The following is a 13622-nucleotide window of genomic DNA, read 5'->3' as shown; positions in this document are numbered from 1 at the left end:
AGGATGTTGTTGGGTGTTTTGCATTTCATAAAATCAATTGCCTCACTGAGGGCGAAAGCAAAGTGTTCCCTCGTGTAAAGGGACTATGTTCTTTTATTGAGCAAACCTTGTTTTGCTATGAGCAAGTCCAGTGTGCGGTAATGTACTCATCTGCTAAACTACTCACTCTAATCCACACTTGTAGAAAGCACACTTGGCCTGATCCCAGACTAATTCCTAGGTTGGCGGGATTGTCCTTTGAGGAGAGATTGAGAAGGCAGGGCCTATGTTCTCTAGAGTTTAAAAAAATGTGAAAGGCAATCGCATTGAAACATAAATATTTTAAAAGTACATTCTGGTCAAGAAAATAAAAATTAAATGTGAGCATAAGACATTTCGGATACATGTATCTCAACAAATTTGCATCCCACTGAATGGTCACTCGTACATATCTTTTTTAATTCATTCATGGGACATGGGCGTCGCTGGCTGACCAGCATTTATTGCCCATCCCTAGTTGCCCTTGGAAGGCAGTTGAGAGTCAACCACATTGCTGTGGCTCTGGAGTCACATGTAGGCCAGACCAGGTAAGGTGGCAGATTTCCTTCCCTAAAGGACATCAGTGAACCAGATGGGTTTGTCTGACAATCGACAATGGTTTCATGGTCATCAAAAGATTCTTGATTCCAGATATTTTTTATTGAATTCAAATTCCGCCATCTGCCGTGGTGGGATTCGAACCTGGGCCCCTAGAACATTGGCTGAGTTTCTGGATTAATAGTCTAGCAATAATACCACTAGGCTATTACTAACCAAAAGAGAAAATGCTGGAAAATCTCAGCAGGTCTGGCAGCATCTGTAAGGAGAGAAAAGAGCTGACGTTTTGAGTCCAGATGACCCTTTGTCAAAGCTAAAAGGCAGGGAAAGTGGGAGATATTTATACTGCAGGGTGAGGGAATGAAAGATGAGTCATAGCCACAGAAACAAGGGGAAAGGCTGCTAATGGCAGCCCATAGAGAGAATAGAAGGTGTCAATGGCTAAACGGCAGAGAAGCTGAAATCAGAGGGTAAACTGTGACAGATGAATAAATGGAGATTACTAATCTTGGAATGATTAGGAAACAACAACTTTGTGATCTAAATCTGTTTGAGCTGAGCTGACCTGACCAGAAAATAGTGTACTGGTGGATTTCACTGGGAGTGGGTCTGAATCTAATCTATTGCTGCAACGAAGCTCTTTGCTGTTTTTTTTTCCCTCTCCCCATCACCTCTTTATTATTTTGCCTTAGGGTGAAGATGAAGCCATGTTCCTGGAGTACAGGAAACATTTGAAGTTGCTGTTGGACAGACTGGCGCAGGTTTCACCTGAATTACTTTTAGCTGCTGTCCGAAGGGTCTTCAACGCGACGCTGGAGTAAGTGTCACTGATAACGAGTAACGTCCTAGTTTGCAACAGGCCCGGTTCTTGTGCGGTTAGTGCATAAATGGAAAGTGTGTTTATTTTTTAAGGGGCACTTGCTGACACAAATGTATTGGTGCTGCAGCACCTGTGTCCATGCTCGGAATTTCCACACAAGACCAGTTGCTGACAAGTTTGCTTACCAAATACGATGGGTTCACGGCAAGCGGAGGCGCGACGCTTCTGAGCAGGAAGATTGAGAGTTTACAGGAAATGGCATGCCAGGTTAACTCGTGTTGCATGGAAAGGTGAGGGAGGGTGGAAGAATACAGGAATATCAACAACAACTTGTGTTTGCATAGTGCCTTTAACATAACTTGTCGCAAGGTGCTACACTGGAATGTCACCAAAACAATTTGACACAGGGTGAAATACGGTCAAATTGGGGCAGGTGAACAAAGCTTGGTTAAAGGAGGAGGAAGGCAGAGAGGGGTGAAGTAGGGAATTCCTGAGCTCAGGCACTTAAATTAGGCAATTTGTGTTTTTATTAATCCATCCCAGTGTTTTTAAACTCCTATCATGCATGAGGAGTTAGAAGTTTTCTGCTTTCTGGTATTTTCTAATCCCCTTTGGAAGCCAGCGAACCATTGGCTGGGTTAGAACACTATCTACAACCAACTGAAGTTGTAACAAGGATTGCCAATTGTTAGCAGTTCAGAAACCTGATATTTCCAAAGAAAAGTTTTTCTCGAGTGCAGGTAGGAGGATTATTTATGCAGTTCTGAATGAAGGGCCTATCACATTTTGTACTTTTCACTTCTCAACAGTGCATGTGGTAGAAAGGTAGCATCGTGACTATGGACAGGAGCAAGACAGACAGATTTTGGGTAGGTAGTCACAATAAACACCCCTGTTTGTAATCTTTCTCTGACCACGGCTGTTTAAAAGTAGGTACAACTGAGACTGCACTGATTCAGATTTCAATCACTTGTGAATTTGAGCTGTCTTGGCTATTTGTCGGAGCTTGCTGTGCACAACTTGGCCACTGCTTCCTATGTTGCAACAGTGAAGGCACTTTGGAAATATCCAATTGACTGTTAAGCATTTGGGACTTTTGAGACTGTGAAAGGCACTATATAAATGCAAGTCTTTGTTCTGTTTTGGGGTGCATCTAAGGGCATCAGCTGGACTTTATGCAAACTCCTCCAACCTGGTGTTCTGGCATTCTAAACATTTCTGTGGAATACCATAATGCAGGGTGGACAGATGAACTGGTTAGCAAGATGGGCAAGGACTGGAGGCAGCTCCACTTGGAATGGCAGAAAAACTTTCATCTCCTTGTCTTGCCCTCCACCAGAGGCACCAAGCCATGGAGCCGGCTGGACCCATAACTGTCAGTAACTTGACTACTCTAGAATTATATTCAGAGTGAGAGGGGATCTCGTAGAAACTTATAAAATTCTAACAGCATTTGACAGGGTAGATTCAGAAAGAATGCCCCGATGGTGAGGGAGTCCAGAACTAGGGGGTCATAGTTTGAGGATAAGGGGTTAAACTTTTTAGAACTGAGGTGAGGAGAAATTTCTTCACCCAGAGGGTGGTGAATGTGTGGAATTCACTACCACAGAAAGTAGTTGAGGCTAAAACATTGTGTGATTTCAAGAAGTTAGATATAGCTCTTGGGGCTAAAGGGATATGAGGGGGAAGGGGAGGGGTGGGTCAGGATATTGAATTTGATGATCAGCCATGATAAAAATGAATGACAGAGCAGGTTCGAAGGGCCGAATGGCCTCCTGCTTCTATTTTCTATGTTTGTAAAACCTGTGTCTGTCCAGAGATAGAATCTCAGGAATAGAATATTGAAGCCTGGTTAAGCTTACATAGTTTACATAGATAAGATGCAAGACTGGGTGGAGAAGTGGCAGATGGACTTCAACCCAGATAAGTGTGTAGTGGTTCATTTTGGCAGGTCGAATAGGGTGGAAGAATATAATATTAAGGGTAAGACGCTTGGCAGTGTGGAAGGACAGAGGGATCTTGGGGTCCGGGTTCATAGGACGCTCAAAGCGGCATCGCAGGTAGAGGCTGTGGTTAAGAAGGCGTATGGAATACTAGCCTTCATCAATAGAGGAATTGAGTTTAGAAATCGGGAGATAATGCTGCAGCTGGAAAGGACCCTGGTCAGACCCCACCTGGAGTACTGTGCCCAGTTCTGGTCACCTCATTACAGAAAGGATGTGGAAGCCATAGAACGGGTGCAGAGGAGATTTACGAGGATGTTGCCGGGATTAAGTGGTATGCCTTATGAGGATAGGTTGAGAGAGCTAGGTCTATTCTCCTTGGAGAGGTGACCTGATAGAGGTGTATAAGATGTTTGAGAGGTTTTGATAGAGTGGATTCTCAGAGGCTTTTACCCAGGGCTGAAATGGTTGCCACGAGAGGCCACAGGTTTAGGGTGCTGGGGAGTAGGTACAGAGGAGATGTTAGGGGTAAGTTTTTCACTCAGAGGGTGGTGGGTGCGTGGAATCGGCTGCCGGCAGTGGTGGTGGAAGCGGATTCGATTGAGTCTTTTAAGAGACTTTTGGATAGGTTCATGGAGGTTAGTAAGATGGAGGGTTATAGATGAGCCTAGAAGGTAAGGAAATTGTTCGGCGCAACTTGTGGGCCGAAGGGCCTGTTTGTGCTGTAGCTGTTCTATGTTCTAAGCTGACTAGCCTATTTCGCTTTTGGACTCTATATGAAAAATCCAAATCTGTGCGGGGAATTTCCCCATGAGACTGTTGCTGATAAGTTTGCTTGCCTAATTCTGTGGCTTTATGGAAAAGCTGCAATGGATATGTGAGGCTGATGCAAGATTAACGAGTGTGGCAGACCATCACAGCAGGTCCCTGGTGGGAGTAGCTACAAGTCGCACCCTCTACAAAGTTGAAGAGATGTTGCCAGGCTGTTGATCTCTGCCAACCTGGCTGGGCGGGTTCTGTAAAAACTGGGTACTATCCTTGCTGGGACCCTTGCCGCTGCTCCATTTCGATCTTCAGAGTCTTGAAGGAGCACAAACAAATGAGCTTTGTTCATCATCATCATCCCCCCCCCCGGTGCAACTTCCCTTCAGCCACTTCCTGTCCTCTGCCTTTGCAAACGTTTGCACTTCACTTTCCAACTGTACCTTCTGAGGCGTGCACCAAGCGATGGAAAATCTGATTGCCTCTGTTGCTACCTATCATTCATTTCAGAGGTTTTTTTTGGAAGCTAATGAGCTTTGTTGCAGGCGTAGCTGGTTATACCTCTTAGCTTACTGTCCTTTCTCCTAAAGTAATGTACAGGTCCAAATCGGGAACATGTGTACCTGTTAATATCTGCACCAGTTACGGAAGGGTTTGAGCATTCTTTTCTCAGTGTGAATAGATGCAGTGTTTTCTTCCACATTGCCTGGGCCTGTCTACTTATAATCCATCTGATTTAGACATGCACAATTATCTCATGAGCATGGTTGTCGTTTACATGGGGGAGGCAGACGGTGATGTAGTGGTAATAAAGGAGAATTGGTTTAGCTCAGTTGGCTGAACGGCTAGTTAATGATGCAGAGCGACGCCAACAGCACGGGTTCAATTCCCGTACGGGCTGAGGTTATTCGTGAAGGCCCCACCCCCCCACTCCCCTTCTCTACCTTGCCCCCTCGTCTGAGGTGTGGTGACCCTCAGGTTAAATCACCACCAGTCAGCTCTCCCTGTCAAAGGGAAGAGCAACCTATGATCATCTGGAACTATAGCGACTTTATTTAGTGGTAATGTCACTGGACCAGCAATCCAGAGGCCCAGGTTAATGCACTGGGGACAAATCCCACCATGGCAGCTGGTGGAATTTGAAATCCATTGATAAGGAAATGAAAGCCATCCTCTGTAGTGGTGACCAGAAAGTGATTGTTGTTAAAAGAAAATCTGGTTCACTTCAGGGAGGGAAATCTGCCGTCCTTACCAGGTCTGGCCTACATGTGAGCAAAAGTGATGGACTTGCCCTCTGAAATGTAAGCTACTCCGTTCTAAGGCAGTTTGGGATTAGCAACAACTGCTGGCCTTGCCACAAAGCCCACATCCCTGGCAAGGATAAATAAGAAATGAACCATGCAAAAATACAATTGATGAACATCCTTTATAGAATACCTAGTGGTGATGTAACTGGCTCTGAACAGGTGTGAATATCTTAGAATCCCTACAGCACAGAAAGAGGCCATTCGGCCCATCGAGTCTGCACCGACCACAATCCCACCCAGGCCCTACCCCCATATCCCTACATATTTTACCCACTAATCCCTCTAACCTACGCATCCCAGGACACTAAGGGGCAATTTAGCATGGCCAATCAACCTAACCCGCACATCTTTGGACTGTGGGAGGAAACCGGAGCACCCGGAGGAAACCCATGCAGACACGAGGAGAATGTGCAAACTCCACACAGACGGTGACCCAAGCCGGGAATCGAACCCAGGTCCCTGGAGCTCTGAAGCAGCAGTACTAACCACTGTGCTACCGTGCCGCCCACGATATCTTGACATAGATCAATTCTGGACTGCAATGGGTAAAGAAGGCAGTTCGCCCCCACCACCTCAAGGACAATTGTGGATGGGCAACAGATGCTTAAAGTTTAAAGTTTATTTATTGGTCACAAGTAAGGCTTATATTAACACCAGTGAAGTTATTGCAAAATTCCCATAGTCGCCACACTCCGGCGCCTGTTCGGGTACACTGAGGGAGAATTTAGCACGGCCAATGCACCTAACCAGCACGTCTCTCGGACTGTGGGAGGAAACCGGAGCACCCGGAGGAAACCCATGGGGAGAACGTGCAGACTCCGCACAGACAGTGACCTGAGCCAGGAATCGAACCCAGGTCCCTGGTGCTGTAAGGCAGCAGTGCTGAAGACTGTGCCGCCCATCCTCTTGGCAGTCGGAAAGATCATTCTACCAAAGATCAACTTTTCCCTGCCAAATTTAGAAGGGTTTGTGGGAGGTAGCCATAAACACAATTGAAACCAAGTAGTGATTAAGCCAACAGTGAGGCAGCAATGCTAGCCACTGTGCCACTGACCTTGCCAGCAACACTCACATCTCGGGATAAAAAAAAGTTATGGTCCACAGTATGACTTGTGCTTTCCTTTCTTGAATCCTGCTGGAATATTTAGTTTTTAATCTTTTCCCCCTTAGGAACTGGCAGAATACAAGATTCATGGAAGTGGAAGTGGCTCTGAGACTTCTGTTCATGTTGGGAGAGGCGATCCCGGCGTCCCACGGTGCACATTTCTCTGGCGACAGTGCGAAAGCCAGTGTTCTGCAGGAGATGATGCACACAGTTGAGTATTTAGCAAAGCTGGAGTTTGCCTTGTTTATAATCTACCTAAAATGGATAAAAGCAAAATGCTGCAGAAGCGGGAATCTGAAACAAAAACAGAGCACACTGGTATATCCCAGCAGGCCTGACAGCATGAAATTAAAGTTTATTTATTCGTCACAAGTAAGGCTTACATTAACACTGCAATGAAGTTGCTGTGAAATTCCCCCGAGTCGCCACAGTCCGGCGCCTGCTCGGGTCAGTACACCTAACAATGCATCTGCGGGGAGAAAATAGAGCCAACGTTTTGAGTCTGGGTGACACTTCGTCAGAGCCTAAAATGGGTGTTTAACTTACTGTTAAAAAGTGAACTCGGAATTTGTCCAAAATGTTTTTTTTGTAAAGGTTGGCATTCAGAAATCTCATTATTTCTAGGCAAGGGGTGAAATATTTTGCATGCGTGCTTATGCTGCCTGGTGTAAAATTGGTGTTAATGCTCTTAAATAATTCATTAATTCAGGTGTGAATCGGTTAGTTAGAAACTAGCTTTGTCCTGCATCTCAGTGTGCACAATATAAGAGAGCCACTGTTTCATAGAATTCCTACAGTGGGGAAGGAGGCCATTCGGCCCATCAAGCCTGCACAGACAACAATCCCACCCAGGCCCTATCCCCGTCACCCCATGTATTTACCCTGCTAGTCCCCTGATACTAAGGGGCAATTTAGCATGGCCAATCAGCCTAACCAGCACATCTTTGGACTGTGGGAGGGAGCCAGAGTACCCGGAGGAAACTTATGCAGACACGGGGAGAACGTGCAAACTCTGCAGTCCCCTCAAGTCGGGATTGAACCCAGGTCCCTGGCGCTGGGGGGCAGCAGTGCTAACCACTGTGCCACCATGCTGCCCATGTTTGCCAATGAAAAGCTCTGATTGGTGCATGCACTTGCCACTCGCACTCAAAATGGTAGAATTTTGCAGCACAGGAGACCATTCGGCCCATTTTGCCTGCGCAGGCTCTTTGGAAGAACGGTCCAATTTGTGACCCTGCTTCAGAAGTACTTCATTGGCTTTAGAGCTCTTTCGGATGTGCTGAGGTCATGAAAGGCATTATATAGAAATGCAAATTCTACTTCAGAGTAGGAAACACCTGGCCATCAATGCAAAATAAAAAGAAAAGCCACACCGATTTGGTCTCACCCTGCAGCCCTTTTCCCCAATTACCCAGCAAATTTGTCCTCTTCAAGTACATGTCCACTTCTCTTTTTGGCATTTATTATCATTTGGTGGTAGGCCCACTCATTGTTGGGGTACAGCTTGTTAAGGGAAAGGGGGAATGTAGTCACCATCTGTGCTTTGTAATAATCATGGAGTGTTACTCCTATTCCATTTTAAGTAAGAAAGATGTCTGATGTAGAAGGTTAATCTCGGGTCTGAATACTCCAGGTATGGACCAAAATGAATAAGTGATTGCTGTTAATCTCTGAAATATAACATGCTTTTTCTGTCCCTATAGTTGGTGACATCTGGAGTGAGTCAGTACCAGCATGTATCGGTTACATTGGAGTTTTTTGAAATAGTAGTACGCTATGAGAAATTTTTTACTGTAGAACCACAGCACATTCCTACTGTTCTGGTGAGTTTTTAACACGTATCTCTAGCCATGATTACTGTAAACAGAATATTTAACCATAAGAGGTATAGAAGTAGGCCATTCAGCCCATCATGTCTACTCTGCCATTCAATGAGATCATGGCTGATCTGATGTGATAATCCACAACTCCACTTTCCCACCTTATCCCCGTAGCCCTTGATTCCCTAAAATTCTGTCGGTCTCGGCCTTGAACATAATGACCCAGCCTCTACAGCCGTCTGCGGTAAAGAATTCCAAAGTTTCACTATCCTCCGAGGGAAGAAATTCCTCCTCGTCTCTGTCTTAAATGCATGACCCCCTTACTCTGAGGTTATGCCCCCTGGTCCTAGACGCTCCCACAAGGGGAAACAACTCTCGGCATCTACCCTGTCAAGGCCCCTGAGAATCCTATATGTCTCAATAAGGTCGCCTCTCATTCTTCTAAACTCCCAATGAGTAAAGTCCAGAATACTCAACCTCTACTCGTAAGAAAATCCCTCCATATCTGGGATCAGTTTTCTGTCCACATTACAGAACCAAGGTCTCAGTAATATGTAGGAAGTGGGTGAGAATATTGATGAATTGATTTCACCATAAACTTTATGGGTCTAGTCTCAGGACACTTGTTTATAGGAGTGAATGCTAAAAGTGGTAGTTTTGGACATCCCTGCAAGTGAAACCATCTTCTCCAAGTTGACTTTTGGATCTCCTCTCGATGTTTTTGTTTCCAGAGAAGGTGCCCGGTCCGTTCAGTTAAAACCGTTTTTGGTGTTTGGAGTAGATTGAAACTAGGAGACGTCCCTGCATGGAATCATAGGATCCTTACAGTGCAGAAGGAGGCCATTCAGCCCATCGAGTCTGCACCGGCCACAATCCCACCCAGGCCCTATCCCCATAACCCCATGCATTTTACCCTAGCTCATCCCTGACACTAAGGGGCAATTTAGCATAGCCAATCAACCTAACCTGCATATTGTTGGACTGTGGGAGGGAACCGGAGCACCCGGAGGAAACCCACGCAGACACAGGGAGAACATGCAAATTGCACTCAGACAGTGACTCAAGCCGTGATTCGAACCCGGGTCCCTGGCGCTGTGAGGCAGCAGTGCGAATGTCTTTGCCACCGTGCTGCCCATTGGAATCATTGAAAATCCACCTGATCCAGCAGCCTGGATCAACTGATTGCTGCGCCTCTGATCACGCAGCACTCCTGCAGTTAACTGATCGGAGAGTTAACTCGGAGGTGTTCCTGATCCAGCAGCTGGGACAATCTTCTAACTGAACAATGAGTCCTGACAGCTGAACTGCTGCTCCAGGAGCAAAAGGAATATCTCTTTTATTTGTGATATTTTTGTTATTGGAAAGAGGGGGCTTTGGAGATTTTTATTACTTGTAGACACTTGAAAGAAACAGTTCAATTAACTCAACGTTTGAGTGGTATCCCAAGTGCTTTCTGTAATATCAATGTTTTTGTTTTTTACTTGACTTTTATAGGATGACACTTTTAGGGAGAGGTGGTGGTGGAATGGTAATGTCACTGGGCTAGTAATCTAGAGACCCTAGCTAATGCTCGGGGGGCGTGGGTTCAAATCCCACCATGGCAGCTGGAGAAATTTAAATTAAATTATTGGAGTCTGGAATACTTGTCTCATGAGACATCATCAATTCTTTGTCGTATGAATGGGCTGACAAGATGGGGGAACCATCATTGCAATCTGCCAGCAGCGAGTGAAGGTATCCCTTAATGCAGCTGGAATATGGTCGTCAGTGATCTGTGAATAGGGTGAATTGTCAGCCATACAGGTACTGGTGGAACTCCCAGGCTCCGAAGATGGTTCTCGCTGCTTCCTTCTCCAATTGAGCATCGTTAGATTTGGCACTCATCAGTGTGTGGGACGTGAAAGCTATTGGTCTGTCCTCTCCCGAAGGTAGAAGTGGGTGAGACAACTGCCCTAAGTCAGGAGGGGGAAGTGTCACAAGGGGGAAAAAACACCATCTGGTTCACCAATGCCCTTTAGGGGAGAAAATCTGTCACCCTTACCTGGTCTGGTCTACTCAAGTTCCACTAATGGTTGACTCTTAACTTGCCCTCTGAAATGGCCCAAGTTCAAGGGCAATTAGGAATGGGCAACAGATGCTGGCCTTGTCAGCGATGCCCATATTCCATGAAAGAATAAATAATTTAAAAATAAACTTTTGAGTGTTAAAATGCCTGAAACGGAATGTGCCCAATTTGCCCAAAGCAAGCTCTTTTGGCACTTTTCCTGCCTTTCTCAAAATTTATTTTGTTTAGACTTGGTATTTAACCCTCTGTTTTCATTGTTACTTTTCATGCAGATGGCATTTTTAGATCATAGGGGATTGCGTAATAGCAGTCCAAAAGTTCGAAGTAGGACAGCGTACCTGATCTCCAGATTCATTAAATCTTTAAGGTGAGTAAATCCAATAGCAGTCCTCTGTTCAGTCCTGTCCCAATTTTCCACTGCTTTGAGTTGATCATTAGTCCTTGGTAATGTTGATGTTGCAAAAATGTTTTTCTCATGGAGCATTAACATTCCTTTCAAGTTAAATTCATCAGGGTATGCAAGCCCACATTCCGAGTTCCTAATTGTTCCCAAGTGCAGGAATGTGCCTGGTAGAATCTAGGTGCTCCCCATCACTGGCTGTGCTTGTTTGGGGGGGTTAGGGAGGGACGGAGGGTGATGGTGGCGGTGCTGATACCCCTGATATCGCTGATTCCTGAGAGCAAGTCAGCACGGGGCAGCACGATGGCACAGTGGTTAGTACTGCTGCCTCACAGCAGCAGGGACCCAGGTTTGATTCCAGCCTCGGGTCACTGTCTGTGTGGAGTTTGCACGTTCTCCCCCGTGTCTGCGCGGGATTCCTCCGGGCACTCCGGTTTCCTCCCACAGTCTAAAGATGTGCGGTTAGGTTGATTGGCCATGCTAAATTGACCCTAGTGTCAGGGGGATTAGCAGGGTAAATATGTGGGGTTACGGGAATAGGGCCTGGATGGGATTGTGGTAGTTGCAGACTCGATGGGCCAAATGGCCTCCTTCTGTATTGTAGGAATTCTATAATTCTAGAAGTCCTTGCCTCCCCTCCCTATTGAATGAAAAAAGAACAACGAACGTTACTGCCCACAGCGACCACAAAATAAGTGTAATTTTCCATGGGTTGCTTGTACATGTGCAACTTAGTGTTTCTAAACTGTCTTTGTTTTCTTACAGTAAACATATGAATCCTTACATAGAAGACATTCTGAACAGAATACAAGACCTACTGGTGCTTTCTCCTTCAGTGAGTGTTGAATTGTCTTCTGACTGTTAATCTGAAAGAGGTTAAATCTCTTCCCGGAACTCCCTAAACTTTGTAAGTCAATGGGTGGCACAGTGGTTGGCACTGTTGCCTCATAGCGCCAGGGGGCCCAGATTCGGTTCCCAGCTTCGGGTCACTGACTGTGCGGAGTCTGCACGTTCTCCCCGTGTGGATTTGCTCCGGGTGCTCCGGTTTCCTTCCAAAAGACGAGCTGGTTAGGTGCATTGACCATGCTAAATTCTCTGTACCCGAACAGGTGGCGGAGTGTGGCAACTAGGGGATTTTCACAGTAACTTCATTGCACTGTTAATGTAAGCCTACTTGTGACACTAATAAATTGAGCTTTAAAAAAATAAACGAAACTAATGAATGAAAAAAGCTTTTAGCCCCATGCCCAGGACCAACCACCATCCTGAACATTGCTTTTTGTAAATGTTTAAGAGAATCAATTGGCCATTCAATCAAAGGTGCTCTTTGAGGCATGTTAGAGCAATATAGCAGCAGCTTCATCTAAACCATTCTCTCCATCACCTGCACTAGTATCTCATTTCTATCACTAGGTGTTAGATTTTGTTTGATATTACTTCTATGTAATTCCTTGAGATCACAGTTTCTGAAGGAGGCCATTCGGCCCATCGAGTCTGCACCGACCACAATCCCACCCAGGCTGTATCCCCATAACCCCATACATTTACCCTAGCTAGTCCCTCTGGCACGAAGGGGCAATTTAGCATGGCCAATCCACCTAACCTGCACATCTTTGGATTGTGAGGGGAAACCGGAGCACCCGGAGGAAACCCACGCAGACACGGGGAGAACGTGCAAACTCCACACAGACAGTCACCCAAGCCAAGAATCAAACCTGGGTCCCTGGTGCTGTGAGGCAGCAGTGCTAACCACTGTGCCACCATGCCGCCCAGATGTTTCACTAGTTTAAACACTGTCTCTCCCGCGCACTCTATCCCACCTCTCTCTCTGGCGCTCTCTCCAGAATCAACGAAATGCCAAGATTTCTTCCAGTATGCTTAATTTTCTGGGTGTTGTTTCGATGACGTTTTCTGAGAGTTGTAATGGTTTGCATCTGATGTATTATTTCAGGAGAATGGTTTCCAGACCCTGTTGAGCAGCGATGACCAACTGTTTATTTACGAAACAGCAGGGGTTCTTATCGTGAATAGTGACTACCCAGCAGAAAGGAAGCAGGCTTTGATGAGGGACTTACTCACTCCGCTAATGGAGAAATTCAAAGTGTTTTTAGCAAAGCTCCTAACAGAGCAGGATGGGGAGAGGCAAGCTGCGCTCGCAGACTGTTTAAACCATGCGGTGGGTTTTGCAAGGTGAGTCCTCTTTCTTTTTTTCTCCTCTTGAAAATTCTTATGCCTACTCTCGGAAGCAGTCCATATTTGGCCTCCATTTTGTATTTGATTTGATTTATTATTGTCACATAGAACCATAGAAAATTACAGCTCAGAAACAGGCCTTTTGGCCCTTCTTGTCTGTGCCGAACCATTTTTGCCTAGTCCCACTGACCTGCACTTGGACCATATTCCTCCACACCCCTCTCATCCATGAACCTGTCCAAGTTTTTCTTAAATGTTAAAAGTGATCCCGCATTTACCACTTTATCCGGCAGCTCATTCCACACTCCCACCACTCTTTGCGTGAAGAAGCCCCCCCTAATATTCCCTTTAAACTTTTCTCCTTTCACCCTTAACCCATGCCCTCTGGTTTTTTTCTCCCCTAACCTCAGCGGAAAAAGCCTGCTTGCATTCACTCTATCTATACCCATCAAAATCTTATACAGCTGTATCAAATCTCCCCTCAATCTTCTACGCTCCAGGGAATAAAGTCCCAACCTATTCAATCTCTCTCTGTAACTCAGCTTCTCAAGTCCCGGCAACATCCTTGTGAACCTTCTCTGCACTCTTTCAACCTTATTTACATCCTTCCTGTAACTAGGTGACCAAAACT

General features: G+C 45.7%; 1 protein-coding gene across 2 annotated transcripts in view; it reads left to right on the top strand.

The window, feature by feature from the left end:
* Positions 1-13622, top strand: part of xpot (exportin, tRNA (nuclear export receptor for tRNAs)) — a 55018-nt gene that overhangs the window by 22262 nt on the left and 19134 nt on the right. For both annotated transcript variants that reach the window (XM_078219678.1, XM_078219679.1), the window contains exons 12-17: positions 1269-1393; positions 6579-6723; positions 8217-8336; positions 10671-10765; positions 11564-11633; positions 12750-12988. In XM_078219678.1, coding sequence (XP_078075804.1) covers positions 1269-1393; positions 6579-6723; positions 8217-8336; positions 10671-10765; positions 11564-11633; positions 12750-12988 — 794 coding nt within the window. The remainder of the gene's footprint in view (positions 1-1268; positions 1394-6578; positions 6724-8216; positions 8337-10670; positions 10766-11563; positions 11634-12749; positions 12989-13622) is intronic.

This window comes from Mustelus asterias, chromosome 9 (genome assembly GCF_964213995.1).
Source record: "Mustelus asterias chromosome 9, sMusAst1.hap1.1, whole genome shotgun sequence".
NCBI lineage: Eukaryota > Metazoa > Chordata > Chondrichthyes > Carcharhiniformes > Triakidae > Mustelus > Mustelus asterias.
Note: the sequence above shows the minus strand (reverse complement) of the source record. Positions and strands in the feature narration are given on the sequence as shown.